This window comes from Pseudoliparis swirei, chromosome 4, assembly GCF_029220125.1.
Source record: "Pseudoliparis swirei isolate HS2019 ecotype Mariana Trench chromosome 4, NWPU_hadal_v1, whole genome shotgun sequence".
Taxonomy (NCBI): Eukaryota; Metazoa; Chordata; class Actinopteri; order Perciformes; family Liparidae; genus Pseudoliparis; species Pseudoliparis swirei.
This window is the reverse complement of record NC_079391.1, coordinates 28,960,852-28,985,984: the sequence shown is the minus strand read 5'-3', so window position 1 is coordinate 28,985,984 and position 25,133 is coordinate 28,960,852. Positions and strand designations below refer to the sequence as shown.

The 25,133-nt window shown below is 45.9% G+C and overlaps 1 protein-coding gene across 2 annotated transcripts in view; it reads right to left on the bottom strand.

Annotated features, from left to right (window-relative positions):
• Positions 1–25,133, bottom strand: part of LOC130193174 (zinc finger protein 609-like) — a 78,301-nt gene that overhangs the window by 33,026 nt on the left and 20,142 nt on the right. For both annotated transcript variants that reach the window (XM_056413581.1, XM_056413582.1), the window contains exon 2: positions 22,391–23,277. In XM_056413581.1, the coding sequence (XP_056269556.1) occupies positions 22,391–23,149 (759 nt within the window). In that variant the 5' untranslated portion in view covers positions 23,150–23,277. The remainder of the gene's footprint in view (positions 1–22,390; positions 23,278–25,133) is intronic.

The following is a 25,133-nucleotide window of genomic DNA, read 5'->3' as shown; positions in this document are numbered from 1 at the left end:
CAAACTGAAATCTCGGTATAAACATGAACAATTTAGAAAAGTGTCCGTATTGAGAGCGTAAGCCCGCTTACATTTTGAGCGTCTTTCTTAATAAAAAAAAAGTAACTATTTCAAACTCGGCGTAAATGAACATGTGATAACACATTTCCATGACTTTTCCAAAACTTTTATGATTTAAGTTTTTCCCATGACTTTTCCAGGCCTGGAAATGACCATTTTAAAATGCCATGACTTTTCCAGGTTTTCCATGACCGAACCCTGCTCAGAGTACCAGGCAGGTACGCTGGGTGCCTGGTTGGTTGACTTCCACACACACACCAACCAGGTAGCTTGGTACACTTTCCTCTCGTCTTGGTTCAAGCTTGACCTCGTCGACCTAATTCCTTCCCTTCCTCTCTGGCTCAGCCTGGAATTGTTCGCTGGATGACAGGGTGGGGGTTGGGGTAGAAGTGCACTCAGGGCGGCGGTATTACGAGGACTAAAAAGATCTCCGCGGAGAAGCAGGGCAACGCGCGCATCCCTTTGTGCTCGCTGCTGATGGAAACATGTTGAAAGCCTTCCTGAGGAAGTGTCTGCGTGTACCGTCGCTGTACTTTATCAACGGGAACACAACTCGTCTTCTCGGGCGGCTGCTTCAGGAGACGGCGTGTGGTTTGACGGTTGGTGTTCAGCGGCTGGATGTTCAGCAACACAATGCGACGCACACAGACGACAACGCAACCCGAGATAAGCGGCGCGGCTGACGATTATTATTTATTTCTTTTGTCATTTCTTTAATGAACCGATTCATTTTAATGTCAGAAAATAGCACACGCCGTCTGCCACAACTTCCCTCGGCTCAAGGGGCCATCTTCAAATGTCTTTTTGTCCGACCGACCCTCCAAAAAACAAAGATGTAAAAAATATTCACAAAAGTACTAAGAATTCAATCCTTACATTTGAGAATCTGCAAACACGTGATTAATTTGACGAATTGTTGAATCTGTGGTTTCGCTGTTAACGGGTGGATTCTGCTACGCTCCATTTGGTGAATCTCTCCCTACCCCCCTTTTCTACCATTTCTCATCCTCCCACTCTGACCACAGGTCAGTTGACAACAACAGTATCTCTTGCAACAATAAACCACATTCTTGTCAAGGTCACCCACATTCGTCCGACAGGGAGGGAGGGAGAGAGAGAGGCGGTGCCGACAGAGAGAAATACCAGATAAAACAAAGCTGAGCCGACGAGGACTCCTCTCTCTCTCGCCGGCCTTCTCCATAGTCATAAACCTTATCTCGCGGCAAAAGGGAAACCTGAAAACAAACAGACGCTGTCGTCAACAGCTCAGCCACCGAGACTTCCACTGAAATACCACCGCTTCATTCTTTGACCGCGGCTTTTGAGATCAGACCGGAAAGAAATGGAGTTCCCCGCGTGGCCGAACCGTTCATCATAACGCCGACAGCTGTGACCAAAACAACTCCGGCGTCAGGTACCTTACCCTCCCCGAAATTTTCAAAGCCTAAAAGCCAGTCCGGCTCAAATAAATGTTCCTAGACACACTAATCACATCACCCGAGAGACAAAAGATATTTATCGAGTCCCACATATTATTCAAGGAAAACAAGTTGTTATTCAGGCTGGGTGATTTCCCCAGAGCCCCTAACCTCAAACTATTAATAGATGTTCTCCGTTTGTCGGTTTCCCTCGTGTTGACACGCGTTCTGTGGGCGGTGCCTACCTCAAACATTAGAAAGACAATCCAAAAGATACACATCAAGGAAAACGACAAAAAAGAAAATGATGCCTTATTATTTTTCATTGTGTGTTGTATTGACTCACAAAAATCAAACAGAAAACAATGAATATTATATTTAGAAAGTGACATGTCTCTGTTGTGCTAAGTGGGCAAGTGTGGAAACTTGACATGATTGCATTGGATGATATATTAAGTTGTATTTGGCAATAGGGCCAACCGTACATAATGAAACATTAACAAAACGCCCAATATGACGGTCAGGAGGAACGGCGTCATGAGCTTTCAACAGCAGTTACAGGCGGCCGAGAAAAACAGAAACGCAGCAGAGGTTTCAGCTGCTCGGAGAGATAAGCAGCTGATAAAGGTGCAGAGGTCAAGACCGTGGGAGCAGAGGTGTGTGTGCGTGTGTGTGTGTGTGTGTGTGTGTGTGTGTGTGTGTACGTGTGGAGGAGCGGCCTGTTCTGCGGATACTGCTCGAGCGGCGCTCACTGCCGCTACTTTAACTCGCGCTCGCCGCTCGGATCGACCTCGACCGCCCGCCGCCTCACGGGGCTCCCGTTGAACCGCGGCCATCGTAATGGACGGGTGATGTGCGACCGTTACCGAGCGCGCCGTCCCTCAGAAGCCCGGCAGACTTTTTACACCGTTGAAGCGCAACGGACGCTGCAGCTCGCACCCTCGTGACAAATTCACACTCTTGCTGGTGGGAGGGGGAATACAAAGTTGAAAAGGCGTGTCCCTGGAAGAGCACAAGATCAGATAAGATAACCCTTTATTGGTCCCACAGCAGGGCGAGTTAGGGCCGCAGTTTTATTTTTCTGATCCGCGCGGCACATTCACGTCTCGTTTTCCGATAGTTACAGCCCGCGGACCGACTCGAGTGTAATCCGGTGGAGTTAAGTGAGAAGCGTCTGTGGCAGCTGTGTCTGATTTGGCCTCGGCTGCTGGTGATTGGCAATCAGTCAGCAGCCGAGGCCGCCCTTATAAAAGCTCCCACTTGGGAGTGGAGGGGAGAGGTGAGCAGAGGCGCATGTTTTGCGGTCTGCTGTGCGTGTGTGAATAAAGATGTCGTTGAGCAAAACCTCGTGGTTCCTGGCGGATCCTTGGTGCTGGAGGGGGAAACCCACGGGTAACGGACACGATCCTGTTACAGCGTCGAACAAGCCAAAACAGGGGATGACCTGGAAATAAATCTCCGTTAGCAAGTATCAAATCAATCTGAAAGCCGCTCGGAACCACTCAGCAGATGCACTTTGGCATGACAACAAAACGCAGATTGAAATGCTCCCCGAGACGCCGGCGTAATCGGAAGGAACGCGTAGCGGCGTGTCAGCACGACGCGGCCGCTCGCGGGGAGAGAGTCCAAGAGAAATGATATCCCCGTGCCCTTCAGATCATTAAAAAGCACTAATAATCAGACGGAGGGGGATGCCGAGGGAGCGAAGTGAAACGAAGCCGCGACGACGCACCGGCGCTCCCCGCTCGCTCGGTCTCCGTCGGCCGCTTCGCAGAGATCCGCTGCTCTCGGCCATCATCGTTTGATGACCTTGTTAGTTTGAGTGCCTAATCTGCTAATGCCCTGATCAAAATAAACAGTCGGTGCAGTCATTGTAGTGCACCCCCACACCCCCCTCCCCGCGATCCATAAACACAGATGTTACCTCCGTCTTTATTTATCCAGGGGATTTTATGACGGTCTTGAGAGCCAGAGGGTGGAAGATAAATGCCTTTTAAGGTGGCGTTTGAAAAAAAATCTTCCAGATACATCGCCGTGATGTTTCGAGACGTAACACGTGAGATTGAGTTTGCAGAGTCTTTTCGGTTTGCCGCCGAACATCAGGCCAAAAAGATATTCGTCATGCTCCATTTGGCTATTATTTTAAAGATTTTTTCCCCAAAAGTACATTTACTGCCAACACTTTTCCTCTCAGGGCTTAATAATTCATACCCAATATAGGATTTGAGATGAGAGCAGAAGAAATAATTGAACTCAGAGTAGATATTTTAAAAGAAAATGGCCAAAAAAACCTCAGTCGACAAAACCTCAGTCGGCAAGTCACGATGTATCAATTTTTGCACGTGAATTATTTATTGACTTTCACAAGTTCCCTCTTTACTGTGAACTCCTGAACTTTTGCACATCCGCCTTTCAAAATTTGTGTAAATCGTGCACAAAATAGAACGGCTTTCTCACTCCCAACCATCGTGCTGTAGATATTCTTTATGGTATCTCCTATATCGGCTCCTTCTAATATTTGATTGTAATTTCTCTTTTGTCTATTTATGTTCTTCACAGTACTTTGTCTGTATTTTAATATATTTAATATGCATATTGTTCATTGTATGCAACAAACGCCAAGGTGAATGAATAACCTAATTGCCAATAAAGCCTAACTCCCCCGACTATGTTAAAGCGTCTTTGAGAATATTATAAAGCTCTCTATAAATCAAATATATTATTATTATTAACTCACGAGGCTCAATCGAGCTCTGCAGCTAGCTAATGCACGTGTAATACAACGAACGATATATGAATACGGTCTGCGGGAATCAAGTGGATAAACTGAGGCGACGAGATCTGGACAGAACCCAGATAATAATAGAAGGGGAGGTTTAGTGTGAAGGTCGAGCCGCGCAGGAACAAAGCATTGAGTTTAAAAAAAAGAAAAAAAAGGTATATCCAATGTCACATTATTCAGAAATAACCAAATTGCCAGGAGCTCTGGAGTAACCTCCTCGGCTGTATTATTTACAACAAAAATATACCCAAATAATTGTGACATGTGACTTAAGTGAATGGCTTTAACGGCAAAATGTCTCACTCTTCAAGGGATACATAAACCTAATGGATGTGATTAAGTATAATTTAGTTTTCCAGATGGACAGCGAAGCCCCACTTACCAAACATAATTGAATGTGCGAGCTCAGCTCATCGCCAAGGACTAAACAACTCCCCAGCCTCCACTACAAAGAGGAGCTCATTTCCATATCAACTTCACCTTCATCGATCCACTCGACATAACCTCCTCGCCCCCAACACAAACAGCCTCAAGTCCTTTCGGGACATTTGGATGGAGAAAGGTGGAGGCAGAGAAATGCACCCGGGACTATTTTATTTATCAGTGCACACTTGGTGAAGTGTCTATTATTCGGGTGGACGGTAAAAAAAACAAAAAATAAATAAACATGGTATCACGACTCTTCAGAACGCCTGCCCTTAACGTAGCAACGCGGAAAGCCCCCGGCCCATCTGTGCACCGGCAGAGTACTTCGAAACAAACATAGTAAACCCCCTGTACTTATTTATCCATAATACAAATAAAAGAAATGTCACAGTTGCAAAACACAGCGGACGCCGGGAATTAATTTAATAAATAACCCGAACCAGTGAAGTCTTTATATTAACTGTCCTCTTGGGTTTTTATTGAACACTGGAGATGCACATTGATTGGGAGTCGCTCAGAAGCCACCTGGAAGGCAGTTTGAGTGACGCGTCAGATGGGTAATAACACTAACGCCAACCATCACTTCTCAGACTCCACCTACGACAGGTGAACAGTGGCGTGTCCCCCTCCCCCGATATTCACAGCGCGGGCCGCGACTACGATTGCACACGGTGACGAGTATCCTCTGCTCTCGCGTTTCACAAAGTGCAGGGTCCACTTTGGACCCGCCGACAGATGTTGTGCTTGTCGCTCGACCGGTGGATATTCAGTTCGAACCGACTGGTGTGGCGTCGCCGCTGAGCCCGAATGGCGTTTGAAATGCGGCGTTTGCTCGTCGGCGGGCCGATCGCGCGGTAACTCGGGAGGCTCGCGTCGCATTCAGAGTCAAAGGAACGTTAAAGGCGTTCAAAGAATCCCGGCTAGTCGCCCCCCCCCCCCCCCGATGCTTTTCGGCGTGGACTCTGCGTGCTCTCCCCGCGATTGTTCCAGGTGGCTCTGGTTTCCTCCCGGTACAAAGTCATTCATTTTAGGTGTACTGGGGCGGGGGTGGGGGGGATTAAAAAAAATAATAATAACGCCCTCGTGTGAGAATGATTAAGAATAATAGCTGCGAAGCTGTTGGCCGACAGGGGATGCACCGACATCCACGTGGATCTTTCGGTCTTAATTATTTCCAGCGGTTATCCCCGTATTGTAACCTCACCCGGGAAAAAAATGGAATAAAAACACACACTGACAAGACTGCTGACCGTAAGGGTCTGGAAGAGGGAAGGGAAAACTCCCAGCAGGACATTTGATGAACACCGTTTTGACGGGGTGGGGGGGGTGGAAGACTCTTTCTCTGCCTGCAACAGATAATGCAACGCTTCTGTATTCAAGGACACCGACGCGGTCTCCATTGAGCGTATCAGCATTCATAAGAGGACTGTGCTGTGGCAGGGGTGACTTTGATGCATGTGGTTCTCTTGTTTAAGGAGAGGAAGCAGCATGAGAAAATCAAACCTACACACACACACACACACACACACACACACACACACACAGGAGACGTCGTTGGCACTCAACCAATTTTTGAGGAGAGTTTCTTCTTGCTTCTTTTTTTTGCAGAGGACGACCTACATTTATCTCACTTTCAGGCCTTTAATGCACTAAATCATGTGGGCGCAGATAATCTATAAGGACACAGGGAAAGTGTTTATAGATTTCAGAAGTCTGCAGTATTACGAAGATTTTATTTGCCGGACAAAGAGGACGAATAAAAAATAGGATGAAGTTGCAGATTAGGTAGATTTAAATTCCGATATTTTTCAACATTTAGTCAATAAATAGCCACACACGCACGACTTTTGTTTGGCATTCAATATTTCCCAAACTCAACAGGAACTTCACACTGCAGATGACTCAGATTTACTTTTATACGGCAGTTCTGCTCAGAATAACTTCTTCATAACTCTTCATGACTCATATATTGTTATTTTAATGCTCTCATCTCTCGACGGGCCAAGTCTGGGCCTGGTCAAAGAACCCTCCGCCAGCTGCATGAATTCAAAACGGTCATGTAAACAGTGACCGACTCCTCGATGCCAAAGTCAAATACTTCCATGTCATCGGGTTTCAAAAGGAGTTGGCAGCGACGCAGAACTTCAGTTGGGGAAGCAGAGCGGGAAGAAAAAAAAGTCCCACAGTGTCCGTACACTTAATGCGTACATGGTTTATTTATTTATCTATGTGTCTTTAAGAGCATTAGATTGGGGGTGAGGATTTAAGGGATTCGGTGGTGGTGATGAAGCGTTAAGTTGTTGGACTGACGCCCGGGTCAGCGAGCAACAAGATGCTTCACCTCATCCTCAAACGCTTTCCCCCCCCCGACACGGTAAACACGAAGGACTTCGGCGTAAAACTCTCCGGACATCTATAAAGACAAATACAGCCGAACAAAGAGGAAGACGCCTTTGAGGAAAGCACTTCCGCCGATATATTCCTTCCCTCACATTAACGAAGTATTGTTCATGCCTCGCTGACATCCTGATTTATGGTAATTAAGAATAATTTAGAAATCCTCTGGAACATCATTTCTGCCCACTCTCCGCTCTTAAAAAAGACAGATAAAAAATAAAATAAAATCATTTTTGTATTATAACAGTGACGACATTTTTGTTCTCAATCAATCACTTTGGAATCATTAGAAAACGTTTTAGAGGAAGTCACGAGGAGAACGTCTTCCCTCTCCCCTGCTGTTGTGGGTGAAGCAATCTTTGGGAATTGCTTCGGTAACAACTCGGAAGCATTTGCATTGATAACCTCTCAAAATCTAATTTATACATCATGAAATGAGCAGTTTGGTATTAGGAGGGGGAAAAAAAAGGTGCCTCGCGAAATAACAAACTGCTCCGTATTCAGCCCCAGTTGCACGCGGTGCATCGACTCATGAATGTTTGACATTGTTCCCGAAGGACGGACGTGTTCTCCCTTTAATTTCCATCAGCGGTATAATCCTCTGTTGAAACCCCTTTTTTAGGGCGCATTAGACGGGGCCCTGCATTCAAAGAGATGAGTGGAGGGAAGGGGGGGGGGGAGAATAATCACAAGGGCCTCGCTGTCTGTGTGGATTAGAATGGGGAAGAAAATCCTTTCATCTCAGATCTCCACTTCCAGACACAACGCACCGAGCCTTCAAGAGCAAATTCTGCTCGTAAAAAAATTGAATTAAAATAAAGTCACGGACCTCGATGCTGTTAAATGTTAATATACAAGGAGCAGCTATTTATGTTTAAATAGATATTATTCAATTATGCTGGAAAATGGGGGCACAAGGTACTCACTGGTTTACAGAAAAGCTCGTATAAAAAGCTTTGCTCTCGAGGCAAATAATTGAACTCAGAGTAGATATTTTAAAAGAAAATGGCCAAAAAAACCTCAGTCGACAAAACCTCAGTCGGCAAGTCACGATGTATCAATTTTTGCACGTGAATTATTTATTGACTTTCACAAGTTCCCTCTTTACTGTGAACTCGTGAACTTTTGCACATCCGCCGATCAAAATGTGTAAATCGTGCACAAAATAGAACGGCTTTCTCACTCCCAACCATCGTGCTGTAGATATTATTTATGGTATCTCCTATATCGGCTCTTTCTAATATTTGATTGTAATTTCTCTTTTGTCTATTTATGTTCTTCACAGTACTTTGTCTGTATTTTAATATATTTAATATGCATATTGTTCATTGTATGCAATAAACGCCAAGGTGAAAGAATAACCTAATTGCCAATAAAGCCTAACTCCCCCGACTATGTTTAAGCGTCTTTGAGAATATTATAAAGCTCTCTATAAATCTAATATATTATTATTATTAACTCACGAGGCTCAATCGAGCTTTGCAGCTAGCTAATGCACGTGTAATACAACGAACGATATATGAATACGATCTGCGGGAATCAAGTGGATAAACTGAGGCGACGAGATCTGGACAAAACCCAGATAATAATATAAGGGGAGGTTTAGTGTGAAGGTCGAGCCGCGCAGGAACAAAGCATTGCGTTTAAAAAAGAAGAAAAAAGGTATATCCAATGTCACATTATTCAGAAATAACCAAATTGCCAGGAGCTCTGGAGTAACCTCCTCGGCTGTATTATTTACAACAAAAATATACCCAAATAATTGTGACATGTGACTTAAGTGAATGGCTTTAACGGCAAAATGTCTCACTCTTCAAGGGATACATAAACCTAATGGATGTGATTAAGTATAATTTAGTTTTCCAGATGGACAGCGAAGCCCCACTTACCAAACATAATTGAATGTGCGAGCTCAGCTCATCGCCAAGGACTAAACAACTCCCCAGCCTCCACTACAAAGAGGAGCTCATTTCCATATCAACTTCACCTTCATCGATCCACTCGACATAACCTCCTCGCCCCCAACACAAACAGCCTCAAGTCCTTTCGGAACATTTGGATGGAGAAAGGTGGAGGCAGAGAAATGCACCCGGGACTATTTTATTTATCAGTGCACACTTGGTGAAGTGTCTATTATTCGGGTGGACGGTAAAAAAAACAAAAAATAAATAAACATGGTATCACGACTCTTCAGAACGCCTGCCCTTAACGTAGCAACGCGGAAAGCCCCCGGCCCATCTGTGCACCGGCAGAGTACTTCGAAACAAACATAGTAAACCCCCTGTACTTATTTATCCATAATACAAATAAAAGAAATGTCACAGTTGCAAAACACAGCGGACGCCGGGAATTCATTTAATAAATAACCCGAACCAGTGAAGTCTTTATATTAACTGTCCTCTTGGGTTTTTATTGAACACTGGAGATGCACATTGATTGGGAGTCGCTCAGAAGCCATCTGGAAGGCAGTTTGAGTGACGCGTCAGATGGGTAATAACACTAACGCCAACCATCACTTCTCAGACGCCACCTACGACAGGTGAACAGTGGCGTGTCCCCCTCCCCCGATATTCACAGCGCGGGCCGCGACTACGATTGCACACGGTGACGAGTATCCTCTGCTCGCGTTTCACAAAGTGCAGGGTCCACTTTGTACCCGCCGACAGATGTTGTGCTTGTCGCTCGACCGGTGGATATTCAGTTCGAACCGATTGGTGTGGCGTCGCCGCCGAGCCCGAATGGCGTTTGAAATGCGGCGTTTGCTCGTCGGCGGGCCGATCGCGCGGTAACTCGGGAGGCTCGCGTCGCATTCAGAGTCAAAGGAACGTTAAAGGCGTTCAAAGAATCCCGGCTAGTCGCCCCCCCCCCCCCCCCCCGATGCTTTTCGGCGTGGACTCTGCGTGCTCTCCCCGCGATTGTTCCAGGTGGCTCTGGTTTCCTCCCGGTACAAAGTCATTCATTTTAGGTGTACTGGGGCGGGGGTGGGGGGGATTAAAAAAAATAATAATAACGCCCTCGTGTGAGAATGATTAAGAATAATAGCTGCGAAGCTGTTGGCCGACGGGGGATGCACCGACATCCACGTGGATCTTTCGGTCTTAATTATTTCCAGCGGTTATCCCCGTATTGTAACCTCACCCGGGAAAAAAATGGAATAAAAACACACTGACAAGACTGCTGACCGTAAGGGTCTGGAAGAGGGAAGGGAAAACTCCCAGCAGGACATTTGATGAACACCGTTTTGACGGGGTGGGGGGGGTGGAAGACTCTTTCTCTGCCTGCAACAGATAATGCAACGCTTCTGTATTCAAGGACACCGACGCGGTCTCCATTGAGCGTATCAGCATTCATAAGAGGACTGTGCTGTGGCAGGGGTGACTTTGATGCATGTGGTTCTCTTGTTTAAGGAGAGGAAGCAGCATGAGAAAATCAAACCTACACACACACACACACACACACACACACACAGGAGACGTCGTTGGCACTCAACCAATTTTTGAGGAGAGTTTCTTCTTGCTTCTTTTTTTTGCAGAGGACGACCTACATTTATCTCACTTTCAGGCCTTTAATGCACTAAATCATGTGGGCGCAGATAATCTATAAGGACACAGGGAAAGTGTTTATAGATTTCAGAAGTCTGCAGTATTACGAAGATTTTATTTGCCGGACAAAGAGGACGAATAAAAAATAGGATGAAGTTGCAGATTAGGTAGATTTAAATTCCGATATTTTTCAACATTTAGTCAATAAATAGCCACACACGCACGACTTTTGTTTGGCATTCAATATTTCCCAAACTCAACAGGAACTTCACACTGCAGATGACTCAGATTTACTTTTATACGGCAGTTCTGCTCAGAATAACTTCTTCATAACTCTTCATGACTCATATATTGTTATTTTAATGCTCTCATCTCTCGACGGGCCAAGTCTGGGCCTGGTCAAAGAACCCTCCGCCAGCTGCATGAATTCAAAACGGTCATGTAAACAGTGACCGACTCCTCGATGCCAAAGTCAAATACTTCCATGTCATCGGGTTTCAAAAGGAGTTGGCAGCGACGCAGAACTTCAGTTGGGGAAGCAGAGCGGGAAGAAAAAAAAGTCCCACAGTGTCCGTACACTTAATGCGTACATGGTTTATTTATTTATCTATGTGTCTTTAAGAGCATTAGATTGGGGGTGAGGATTTAAGGGATTCGGTGGTGGTGATGAAGCGTTAAGTTGTTGGACTGACGCCCGGTCAGCGAGCAACAAGATGCTTCACCTCATCCTCAAACGCTTTCCCCCCCCCGACACGGTAAACACGAAGGACTTCGGCGTAAAACTCTCCGGACATCTATAAAGACAAATACAGCCGAACAAAGAGGAAGACGCCTTTGAGGAAAGCACTTCCGCCGATATATTCCTTCCCTCACATTAACGAAGTATTGTTCATGCCTCGCTGACATCCTGATTTATGGTAATTAAGAATAATTTAGAAATCCTCTGGAACATCATTTCTGCCCACTCTCCGCTCTTAAAAAAGACAGATAAAAAATAAAATAAAATCATTTTTGTATTATAACAGTGACGACATTTTTGTTCTCAATCAATCACTTTGGAATCATTAGAAAACGTTTTAGAGGAAGTCACGAGGAGAACGTCTTCCCTCTCCCCTGCTGTTGTGGGTGAAGCAATCTTTGGGAATTGCTTCGGTAACAACTCGGAAGCATTTGCATTGATAACCTCTCAAAATCTAATTTATACATCATGAAATGAGCAGTTTGGTATTAGGAGGGGGAAAAAAAAGGTGCCTCGCGAAATAACAAACTGCTCCGTATTCAGCCCCGTATTGCACGCGGTGCATCGACTCATGAATGTTTGACATTGTTCCCGAAGGACGGACGTGTTCTCCCTTTAATTTCCATCAGCGGTATAATCCTCTGTTGAAACCCCTTTTTTAGGGCGCATTAGACGGGGCCCTGCATTCAAAGAGATGAGTGGAGGGAAGGGGGGGGGGAGAATAATCACAAGGGCCTCGCTGTCTGTGTGGATTAGAATGGGGAAGAAAATCCTTTCATCTTAGATCTCCACTTCCAGACACAACGCACCGAGCCTTCAAGAGCAAATTCTGCTCGTAAAAAAATTGAATTAAAATAAAGTCACGGACCTCGATGCTGTTAAATGTTAATATACAAGGAGCAGCTATTTATGTTTAAATAGATATTATTCAATTATGCTGGAAAATGGGGGCACAAGGTACTCACTGGTTTACAGAAAAGCTCGTATAAAAAGCTTTGCTCTCGAGGCTGACTTCTGAGACGGAGCGCAGGGGAGGATCCAACTCGCCTCTCCAATTTCTCGGGGCTGAAATGCAGACCGCCGCTCTATTTCTGTCAGGCGAGCCTTTCTTTTTTTCGACAGCCGGACAAAATGCAACGAGAGGGATCAGACAGAGGAGATGGGAGGGGAGGGAGAGAGAGAGAAAACGACAAACAAACGCCAGCGATCAGCGCCGACTGACAGATAAGAAAATGGATTAGCCGTTACGTCTGTTTGCTCAGTGGCCTCCCCTCGGTGGGGGGTTTAGCGGAGGGTGAAATGACAAAAAGCCTGGCCGGGTGCAACAGGAGTTGACACTTAAGACACTGTGCGACTGCGATAACATAAACATCTCATACTCCTGGGGGGGATAAGCATGGCTCCTTAACACCAAAGTCATGGGAAAATGTACTTGGATGGAGTTGAAGAGTAATGGGGTTCGTAAAACTGGAGACCACCCCCGTGTCATTAAGAGTTTCTCCGGTCCGGTATCTCGGAGGAAACACAAGCCACACACACACACACACGCGTGTGTGTATACTTGTTTTCCCAAATGGCTGACGGATACCACAAGTCAAGTGGTATTTTTAGGACAATTACAGATAATCACACAGTGGGCGCTGGTACGCAGGAGTGAGTTAAGGATCTGACTAGTATATACGGGGAAGAAAAAAAAACACGGCCTGCTCGTGTCTTTAGGGATGCAAACAAAATGACTTCCTGGACTGACTTCCTGGTCCCATCTAGATTAGATGTTAGCATAAAAATGCAGCTTGTTTGCAGAAAACAAAAACAAAAAATGTAAAAAGCACTTCATCCAGAGTGGAGCAAGCAGTCGTCCACTTGATTAACGAACAATCTGCTGGGGAGTTAGTACCTAGAGATAGATAGATATATACTTTATTAATCCCCAAAGGGAAATTTGTCGAAAAGGGTTAGGGTTCATTTAGTCAAAGTTTGTTTAGTCAAAGAAATAAAAATGAATCTCTAACTATTTGGATGGTTGATTCATAATGCAATCTATTGTGCATTAGCTCTAGGTTGTTGAATAGCCTAGGTTATAGTACATTTAATATTTTAAGGTTTTCCGCCGTTTGGCCGGACAAAACAAAACATGTATTGACGTTACCTTTTAAAGCGATGGGCTATTTTTTTCACAGTTTGACATTTTAGAGACACAAAGGATGAATCAGTAACTTCTGAATATAATAAATTGATAATGTGAATATTTGGTAACATTACTTAATTCTAAGCTATAGCCCCACAAACGAAGAGCATGAGACGTCATAAGGCATAATTAGGGAAAGAGAGAGAATCTTTGTCTTCATGTCATTTCACTTGATTATACAAACTTAAACCAAGGCAGATAAAACCTGGATATGTACAAGTGACATTGTATTGTTTAAAGGCAACCATTTGCAAGATGTCGCCGCTAAATGGCACGCTGGGGACTAGCTTCGAAGTTTGAAGAGTCTTACTCGTATTTATAGAAAGCATTCAATGTCTTCACTTCATGCGGTGAAGTCCAGAGGACATGAGAAAGTGATGAATTGAACACATTATACTTCAGAGGACATAGATTATCTTTGATAACAAGCAATGGCGCAATGAAATGAGGAAATTTCACAGTCGAAGCGTCGGTGAATTCCCTGAACTTGTTCCATTTAACAACAAACTGCCTGCAAACAATCCCCGTAGAAAAGTATCGGAGGGGGCGGGCGAGAAACATAATCCTCTCTTTAATCACTCTTGCTCCAACACTGCCTTGTTGTTAACTTCCTCTTTGTTAAACTGAAAACCTTTCACAAGCCGTTAAGCTCTCGGACTGCAAAATGTTTTCTCAGCCATCGTTCCATGCGTAAAAAGAAAAGAAACGGCGTGGATAATTATTTGAACATACGGCCCTGGAAAACGTGTTCATTTGAGAGGACGAACGGCCAAAGAATTTTTAGAGCGAGTTCCTTCCGCGTGGCCCGGAACAACAGAGGTGGTGCAAGAAACTGCAGAGAAAAAATCCCCTGCACGCTATTTCCTACGACCGTAGCGACTTTCAGACACCTCGTCCCTCGCTGGTAGAAAGATTCCAGTCGAGGTGGGGAGGTGAGCGCGGGCGGGGGAGCCTCGTCTGCTCCTCCCCACTGTGTGGGTTTTGTTCTGCTAATCAGACCACATGCCTCAAGGATTCAGGAATCCAAGAGCTCTCAGCCAGCTCCTCTCATTCCACAAACAGCCGCAGCAGCCTGTGACAAACTATTCAGTGTGTTGGGGGGGTTAAAGACTCGATCCATTCATAACACTGTTCAACCCTCCCTCCCTCCTCTGCTAATCTCAGGCAGTTCTTTAGCCTTCCCCTCCTCCTCTTACCCCTCAAATGCCCTCTCTCTCCACAGCAGAGCCCTTTTAAAAAAGAAAAAAGAAAATCTATCTGCATACTGCACACTGGGCCCGAACAGGCTCGTGGTGTATTATTAGACTACGGTCCAACCGCACACCCACTATGGTTTTAAAATAGAGGGGGTGGGGGGGAACGGGACTCTTGATATTCTCCCTCTTCCCCACCCCTCGCTTGTTTCTCCTCTTTTCTATCAGGGTTCGTTTCCTGCCCGGCTCTCGAAAAAGCTACTCGCGCATCGAGAGGCGCAACGAGGCACGCTGGAAATCCGCGGCCCTGACAATGGAAGACAGCTGCTCCTGCAGCATAAGTCTTTCATGAGCTGAATTAGTGGTACGAGCCTTTGCGCTCCCTTCCCCCCACACAGGCCTCCCCTCGTCGGCTCCAGACGCAGCAACACACCTCGTGGCAAGCTTTGGGAGAGAGAGAGAGAGAGATGGGGGGGGGGGGGGATACAAAGCGCGACACGGGGCTTTGTTTGACAGATCGGTGATTGCTCCTTCTTCTTCTCCATTTCCTCCGAAAGTAGCCCAACATTGTTTTGCATCACTGTCGGAAAAACGTCGGTTCTTAATGATGTGTTGAAAGCAGAAGGTACAAGGAGGTTTTCTAGATGATACTGTATGAAAATAAAATAATTACCAATTGTCAAGAGGCTGAATGCACAGAAGCGTTTCAAACGCAGGTAATAATAATAATAATGTTTAAGAAACAAAAAAAAAATGGGAAAGATGATAAAAACTAATAAGAGTCCCAGAGTTCAAAATCTATTAAAACACTGTGCACAGACAAGTGTGCCGATAATATAAATCCAACACGTTTATGGAACAAAATACAAAAAGAGCCAGTTCTCAGATTAGGTTTTATGATGAATGAAACCCAATTAAATTAAAACGCTTGAAAGTGGGAAACACATAATTACTTTTCTCATTGGAAAACAAAAGCAATCCAAAAGGAACAAAGAGCAAAGGAACAATATTGTATTCCGCTTTGGGGAAATTGTCAGGTATGATTCAAATCTCTTACAAAAATTCTGTTGACAAAAGAATGTCACGGAAAACAATGTTCAACACAAAAAAACATGTTCCTCACAAGAGCTTCAATGTTGACGCAGCGCTGCCAGCGAGGCGAGGCTCTCGTTGCGGGATCGGATCCCTAGTCATAATAAATAAAACCAAAACTTTCCAGATTACACTTGTGGTAAAAGGGAGCTTATTTTAAAACTCGATATCAAAAGTGACAACAAATCCCAAAAGCCTCCAGGAAGCGGTGAGATCACGGGACACAAATCAGGCTGAACATCCGCCGAGGTCGAGGTGACTACAGGCAGCGGTGTTTACGACTGGAAAGACCTGGTTCCAGAATTAAATACTTTCCAAATACAGTCCGTGGTTCCCCTCGACAGGGATTTCCTGAGCAACAAGACCGTAAACTTTGCGGAATGCCGGCGTTCTTCTCTTGATTCAATATCTGAATATCAGCCCTGCCGCGTGGAGGAATCTGATCCGACGGCGGTTCTCCAATACGGTTCTCTAGGGTTAAGGTTGATGAAGTGCAACTGGTTTTCCGGCGAAGCGTAAGTGCGGGAAGAGTGCACTGTGCCATCGGTGATGGAAATAAGCCACTGAAAACGCGACGAGGAGGTTTGTGAGATAAAACCATTACATTGTGTCAGAAGAGACACTTCAATGGCGTCGACATGTGCGGCGCCCGTCTTTCAAGGTCCGGTAATGAACAAGCTGAAAGCCTGGGGCTGTATTGGGAAGAATAATACATTGGAAAATGCCTCGACTGTTTCATCGTCATCACAGACCGACTTCCTCTGATAAAAACAAAAAGAGACGGCGAGCGCAAACAAGTCGGACGTATAAAAACGCTGAAATTGCTTCGATTCGGCAGCGTTTTGGTTTCGTACCAAAATGACGAGGGAACCAACGAATCTAGGAAGCTGTGTGTGTTCTGTGGCTGCTTGAGATGGAATTATTAAAAATGTATTCCCATCTCAAAGGCAATCCACTAGTAAGTACTACGATGTTGTGTTCGTCTATTAAGCCCCGATCCATCTACATACATGCGTCATCAATAAGCATGGGAAAACAGCAAAATACTAAATATGTGGTGGAAAACATACAGATGCATTTATGGTTTGATGTTAGAATATATTTATGTAGGCTAGGTTATATACGAATAAATAAATAGGTATTTTTACCACTCCGTATATCTATGGAGGGTTTTGAAGATTAAATGTCGTATGGGACTACAGATGAAAAATAGCCTCTTGGCTAACTGGCACATTTACTGAAATGTTTTTTTATCAATGTGCACTGTCCCTTATTAAATAAACCATTATTAAAAATATGCTGCCGTGTTATTGTTTTCCATCACACGATTACACAAACGATGGTGATTTACGCCGATTCTACCGGCGACGTTGATTTGCACCGGCATGCCGGTGGGGGATAAGACGCGGTGAACCTTGAACATGTGGGGTATGCGTGGTATGCGTCCGAGTCTGCAGAAACAAGCCGTATCCCAGGGACATGCACGTCGGCAAGAAATGAAAACACAAAACGCTCGACCAATGCTGACATCACTACATTATTTGTAAATCCGTTCCAGCAGCTGTTCGGCGATGTAAAAAAAACAACATAATGTTCATCATCGACGTCGTCGATTCCATTTTGTCCTGTCGGTTTGTTTTGTTGCCTACGTACTCAAACCGATCCACTTTATTGTGAAGTCAGCTGCTAATGGCAGACGTGGAAAACAATTAGTGTCAAATGTGTTCTTCCTGTAGAAGTGAGGGACTTCCTGGGGGGGTGGGGGGGTGGGGGGAGTTGACAAATCATTACTGTGATTTGTCAACTTTCCGTGGGACTGAACATTTATCAGATGAATGCGATTGGGTATTTGTTTAAAAACTCCTGGTGTCCAAATGCATGACTTGGAGATCAGGGGTTTTTTTTTAAACTAAGAAATGGAGTCACTCAAGAGAGCTGGAGAGACACAGCCGCCGCTAAGCCGATGTCAGAAAGGTGTGTGGTGAGGGGATTTCCAAAGCCGTTCGACCACCAGACGGGCAACTCTGTAAACCGGCGGCTTAATACGCCACCGATGTCTGCGGAGAGCGGTACATTTAGGCAAGATCTAAAAGCTCAAGATACACGTCAAAAATATTTGAACGAGCACTTCAAGTGCCGCCTGTTAATCAAGAAAACGGCTCCGCTTATCTGCCTTTCACCAAAAGCACAGGCAGGTGAGCCGACGGGCTCGAAGTCATTTACTCCCCTTCTTAAAAAAAAATAAGGTCACAGTCTCTCCTCTCGTCCGGAGCCTCTGAAGGAATTAGCCGGAACACAATAGCAACAGTCAGCCTGAAAACACAGAGAGGCAGAGAGGAGAGGAAAAAATAAATATCCCAAGCTCGCTCTCGTGAGATCCCTCCACTACCAGAGCTGGACATTCGAATCAAGTGCTGCCTTTTCCTCCCCCCTCCCCCCTTTCCCTCCCCACTTTTCAAAGTAACCCTGCCGGTGTAATTTTCCATGAGAGCTGCTCCATTTATCAAGGGCAGCGGCACATCGAGGCGGCGAACGAATGCCTTACTCCTCTGGATTCTGTATAATTAGAGGTGGGAGAGAGAGACACACTCGGAGGTGGTTAGCACTTGTACGAAAGGAAAGCAGAGATGATTTATTCAGCATCCGAGAGCCAAACACTTCGGGGAGCTTTAACTTAGGACGCAGACAACGCAGCCTCGCCGTTACCCCACCGCCGCGGGAGGACGAGACGGCTAGCGAGACACATACCGATTAGCGCTCGGATTACGCTGGACGGCCAGGTCGTTTAAAATCAGCGGGCGAGACGTAACGAAGCCGACGAACTCCCGTCTATACTTCTCTTCTCTCCTCCGTTCAACATTAACATCGCGGCGAGCGACTGTCCGCTGCGTGAAGACAAAGTGGAGTCATGTCTACCTGAGCAGAGAGCGAAGCCGCCCTAACCCCGAGGGCCGTAATCCGAGCCGCTCGGTGCTTTGTTTACTTTGTCGCCATGTTGAGAGCCCTGTGGAGGCAACGGACACGCCCACATCTTCGCGTTCAGCGCCTTTAAGTCAGTGCGGTTACATGATGGTATAATTCGAATCTTGCTTTAGTCGGACTATGCTATCTTTTGGGGGATCTGCTGTTATCCCAATATACATGGCAGTGAGTAATTCGAATCATTGGCCGAAAGCATGTCATATCCGATACGATAGGTGGCGCTGTTTTCATTACAACTCGTGGTGATACAGCCATTTCCGCTTGACCTCTTCACCACCAACAACAACATCAACATTTCGAGAAAGAACCATGAACTTTAGTATGTTCAACTCCTTCAATACACATTAAGCATAAATTCTGTCAGCTCTTCGGTCCAGAAATGTGTGGTGGCTCTTGTGTTCTCCATAGCGTTGTTTGCAGCGCCGCCGCTCCCATAACGCGCACGACGCGCTGCGCGTAGGGCACCAAGTCCTGAGGGGGCTCCACAAAATCGGCAACTAATAAAATCCTCATAGTTATAATAATTATAATGCCGATATTATTTCAGTCTAGAAATATTAGGCGCCTTTTAGGCATGTATATCACAAAACAGGCAGAACAAGAGATATATTTAATCGCTCAGCACCCCCGTTAACACTTCTCGGGTCGCATCGCTCTGCCGTGATGTGCGCCAACACATCCGCGCACACAGACCCGATCTCAGGGGGCATCATGAGGAGTTATGCTTAGGGCACCAACATGGTTAGCAGCGGGACTGGTTATTTGTTTGTTTTCTGCCGGACAGGTTGCCGGCAGTGACAATTTATCGTCTCTTTCGACTTCCGGGTCACGACATGGGAGGGAGGGAGGGAGGAGGGTGGCGGGATCTGGAGCATGCGCAAAGACGCAAAGTCCAGTTCCGAATCGAATTCAGAGTTACATGCCGCGAGAGTCGAATTATCAACTGGATCGGACCGAGCTATCCAGGGTGTTAATCGGACCGAAGTCGGACCGCACATAGTCCGACTAAGGTGTTTACATGAAACGGATAATTCGATTTCAGTCCGACTAAGCCAATAATTCGATTGCATGTAAACGCACTGAGTGACGCCGTGTGGTATTCTTCAATGTGGCTATTCACAACACACACACAAGCTCTCCGGCAATCAAACAATGAGAACAGTTGTAGGATCCATAGTCACCGACATAATAATACTGTAACGATGTTCAGACTCAATTATTTTCCGAATCCAGATTTAATTTTTTAAAGGACATATTTATGAGTCGGGTCGATTGTGGTTTCTTGTCGCCACAGTCGGTATCAATTTTACAGTGTGTGCCGGCCGCCGAATAAAAAAATAGAAATCCTGTCTGTTGACACTATTTGCGGTGGCTAGCGTGTGGTGGAGGAGCGGGACTCTGCCGGCACATCACGTGAAATGATCATTTTAGAGGAGATCATGTTGCCGGTGACGGGACGTTATGGCGGAGTTCAGGATGGGATCGGCGAGTCTTCTGCCACTTGCAGCAGCTTTTGCTTTTACCGTTGCCCGAGGGAACGTCTGTTGTAGAGCAAGCGCCAGTTTTAGGTCGAAGGGGATGTAAAATACAGTATGTGTGCCGATTAATCGGAACACGCTAGTCCACGCTCGTCGTTAAACTTTCATCTCGTTAAAACATGGTCTCCAGTTCTTTTTACTACATTCGAGATGATCTCTATTCATTAAACTCGTTTTTCTCACAGCGTCTAATTTTCTTTCAACTTTGGCTTTGAACCAGTCGCAGCATTATACGGCTCGGGGTTGTGTTTAAAGTGTGTACGAGAGCCTGACTGGTGTCAACACTGGGCTTGGATCCATCCGTCACACATCCTCCCTCTTCCTCCCTCATGCCAGTTAACAGCCCAGTTTCTCTGTGTTGAGTTTAACATGACGAGCTGACTTACAAATGATTCAGAATAAATAGATACAAATATATATCTGTTTGCTTTGATGAAAAATTCCTCATAAAGCCAAAAAGGATGTTCGCAGCAATATCGCCGCATCCTTTTCCACCACGTTTTCAAGGACACCTTTCACCAGCTGGCGATTTGAAAACCAGCCACGACCTCCGTCCTTTATCTGGTGTTGAAAACCAATTCATGTGGTTCTCCCTCTAAAGCCCTTTCACTCTAAATGCATTATGATTACAAAGACTTTTCCAGAAATTCCCTTTCATAGTAGCCATCCCAAGGAGGCTCTCCAGCTTGTGTTATCACTGGGTGTCCTGGATTTAAGGAATCAAATAGGCTTCCTCGCCGCCGCCCATCCCCCACACCACTTTCAGAGCAGCAGGGAGAAAACGACGAAGGCGTGCTTTGCACAGGCTCCCTCCCTCCCTCCCCCCCACACACACACTGCTCCACCAGGCATTGCTGGGGCTTGTGGGATTAAGAATGGAACACGATGACAGACAAAAACAGTCCTCAGCGCCTCCCTGCACCGCCGTCTTTTATTCTGTCAGAGCATGAAAAGGCCGCGACGACGAGGCACACAATAGACACGGCGATAGATCAACTCCATGAGTGAACAAGATAAGTGTGGCTGAATCGCTACACGGATCTTTACATTGTTCTTGCGAGATTGTGTCGGCGGAGGCAAAAAAAAAAAAAAAAAAAAAAACAAGAACGAGGAACGAGATGCGACATCGCCTTCACTTCGTGGGCGCGGCGTGCCGTCTACACGGCCGGCGGCGTGAATCATATTCTCGCACGACATTAGTTTTAGCGGCGCGTGGGCAGAACATTACGAGCTGGGATTCAGTTTTTAACATGAAGGCACTTCCTTTTAATCAAACCGTAAACTGTCAAGAGGGGGGGGGGGGGGGGCACTTCCTGTCGTTGGTCTGAGCGTTGTATTTGTTAAGGGCGCCCTTACTCAACGTGCGGTAACCAAATAGAAAACAGCAGTAGGTCTTTTTGTATGCGTCACATGTCAAGACCGCTTCGGGGAACGGGGTCCGTCTCCCAGCCTGCTGTGAACGACGGGCCGCTGCGAAGCACGCGACGAAAGCACTCCGTCCTATTGGGGCAATTCATGCCACGGTAATTAAACTGACGAAAGACGGCCGATTTAAAACGACAGGCGGACAAATGGCCCTCCGCAGATGTATTTGATATGAAAGACAGCAGCGTTGTGGCCAGTGCATTTCAACAACCGCGTTCAGGGCGTACGGGAACTTTTACAGCAACCTCCAAAATAGGCTCGCTAGCAGAGCTTCAACGAGAGTACGCAGGCGCCTTTGCTATAAGAGACCGACGACTGGAGTCATTTCCCCTTTTGATAGAGGAAACAGTGTCGACTGTGGGTCAGTGGGTAGCAGGTCCGTCTTTCAATCAGGGGGTTTGAGGTTCAATCCCCGCCCTAGTCGATGTGTCCTTGAGCAAGACACTTAACCCTGAATTGCTGCCTGTAGCCGCGTCTACGGTGTATGAATGGAACAGGATTGTAAGTCGCTTTGGATAAAAGCGTCAGCTAAATGGCATGTAATGTAATGTGTCAAACAAATCCATGCAGCATCAAAAGAAAGTCAAAAAGAAAGAAAAAAAGCTTACCTTCTCATTTGTCACCTTCTTTAACGTCTTGCATTCAGTATTACCGTTTTCCACCTCCTCGGGTTCAGTTTTTGTGGTCAACGCTGGTACTATCCCTATAGGTTCAAGTGCAATATTCCCCATTTGATTGGCGTCTGCCAAGTCTGTGGATTGTGTGTTCTCGAAGGACGCGTTACGACTATTCCCCGAGGCGACTTGGGCTTGAGACACGACGTCCTTCTCGGCAGCCGCGATCGCCACGACCGGGGCCCCGTCCGTTTTGTCCTTCTTGCTTTTCCCGCCGGCCCCTTCCTTCTCCTTTTTGCCACTCGGCACACCTCTGGAGGCTTTGCCGCCCTTCTCCACGTTCTTCCCAGAGGCGGCGTTGTTGCCGGCGGCTCCCGCGCCCGCCGCCGTGCCCGTCGGCTCCGCTAGAGTCCGTCCTGCCGTTTCCTTTTTGCCGCCGTCCCCGACTAATGCTTTGCTACTATTGTCTTTAGAGTTCTTGCTGCGCTTGTATTTGGATTTGCTCTCCTTGCCTTGAGCTCCAGATACTGGACTAACGAACCGGATGTTGTCGGGCAACGCCGCCACTGCACCGGGGGGTGCCGCCATGCCGTCTTTGGTGCCAGACATCTCTAGTTTGTCCTTCTCTAAGTCCGCGTCAAGGTCAATAATCAGATTTCCAACACCGATATCCCACTCATCCCCGCTATCGTAAGTGTCCACCGCATTAGAGTCCACACCTTTCCCGCCTGCAGTGCCACCACTTAGGGACATTTTAGTGCCAACAGCCCAGTATTGCCTCAGTGAGGTCCGACACCCTCTCAGACGGTTGGGACTCGGGGGCTAGGGTTAGAGAATCCTCACGGTCTACTCGTTCCGGTTCCATTTAACCACATTTTGCCCTAGAAAGAGGAGAGGGAGAGAAGAGGATGTATGTTAGTCGGGTAATTCTTTCATAGAAAACAGCACTTCCACTCTGAGCATTTCATCGGGGCACACAAAGGAAAATCGTTTGATCACGATCTGGTAATTCTTTGATGTTTTACGGCGCGAAACCTCTATGGTAATACCCACTGGTGCGGCAGCAATGCTCCGGGGAAAAAAACGAAGAAAAAAACACCCTCTCCTCATAATCACTCCCCGCAGTCGCCATGGCAACCGTGGGAAATGTAGCTTAAATCCTGCTCCGACAGCCGCGGCGGCCCCACTGTTCTGAGCAACTGGCTCGCTCTTTTCACAGGGCACCGCTGATAGTGTCACTGCTGATAAATAAGGAGTCGCTGGCCACACACACACACTCCCGCATGGTTTATCGAGCCGTGCCTTTTCAACCCAAGCACACAATGCTAATCTTGCATTAGCACAGGAGCTTAGAAACATGAATGAACCAGTGTGTGGCTCGGGAGAACATCAGTTTGTTGTATTTGCTCACATAATACAGCCAAAAGGTCACCATATATCTGCCTTCAAGCGTTTCAGCACATGACTTCCAGGGCCGATTGCAATGTTGGACAAACTGCGGATCAACATGGATGGAAAAACCTCGGATGGTAAATGCAACCTCAGGAATCTCGGGTTATATTCACAATTCAGAGCATATATGTTCTCAGATTGGGAGTTCAGGGTTTAGAAGACTGTGGTTCCTTCTTTGTAAAATATGACTGATTGAAATCTACAGGTTAAGCAGGAAGAACTGTTTATTTTGTGTGCGTATTCATCATGAGTGACTGAACATGAATCTCTTTAAACACCTTTAATTTGAGTTTTTAGCTATTCCCTAGATAGCAATGATGATCATTATTAATGTAAAGTCTATTGAGTTTCCCTTGTGAATTACACATGCTATATAAATACAGTAGGCCATGGCAGCAACATCAGTACCACTACTGCTCTAGTGAGACTGATTAGTTTGACCATTTAACCCTCCTGTTACCTTAACATTCACTAACATATTTTACCCTCGGGGTCAATTTGACCCCAGCAATTAAAACCTCCAGAAAATTATTAGAATTAATATTGTTTTCCAAGTTTAAGTGTGAGGTACTTGATGTTTGTTTGTTGACTACCTAAATAGCCCTTTAAATATATTTAAAAAGTTGATATTTCTTTTATGTTTGACAGTGAAAAAGAGCCTGGGGTCAAATTGACCGCAAGGAACACCGACATTAAACATTGAATGGGGTCAAATTGACCCTAAAGGTAACAGGAGGGTTAAAACAGTTTCAAAAACAAGAGGGTCCTCTTTAAAATGGCTTCCAGCACAAAGAAACATGACCGACACGCTTATTCATGCAACCGTTAATTCACCAGTTAAAAGTATTTTATACTCCTTTCTGTTCTGGTAATAAAAATAAAAAGAAGGTATCATTGCATCGCAGGCTTGTAATACACTGGTGCTGATGGCGTTGATACAAATACCAGTAAGTCTATCAGCCCCCCCCCCCCCCCGGGAACTCGCTGCATGTTGGTAAATAATTAACAATCACTTCTGCAGTTGTCATCGCCCCGTGCAATCAGGAACACGACAGATGAAAAGGCAGGAGCACAAAAGACTCGCGGTAAAGGGCGATGAGATCAATGTGGCCTCAGACACACATTAATTCTGATGGTTCTCTTTGTGCATTGTAAAATAGAAAAGCTCAACAGCCATGGAAAGATGGTAAAAGAAACGATGTACACGACCTCTCATTTCTGATCGGTGGCCACGGTGTGTCATGAATGATGGATTTTCTCGTGGATATCTCGAGTGTGATTGAAC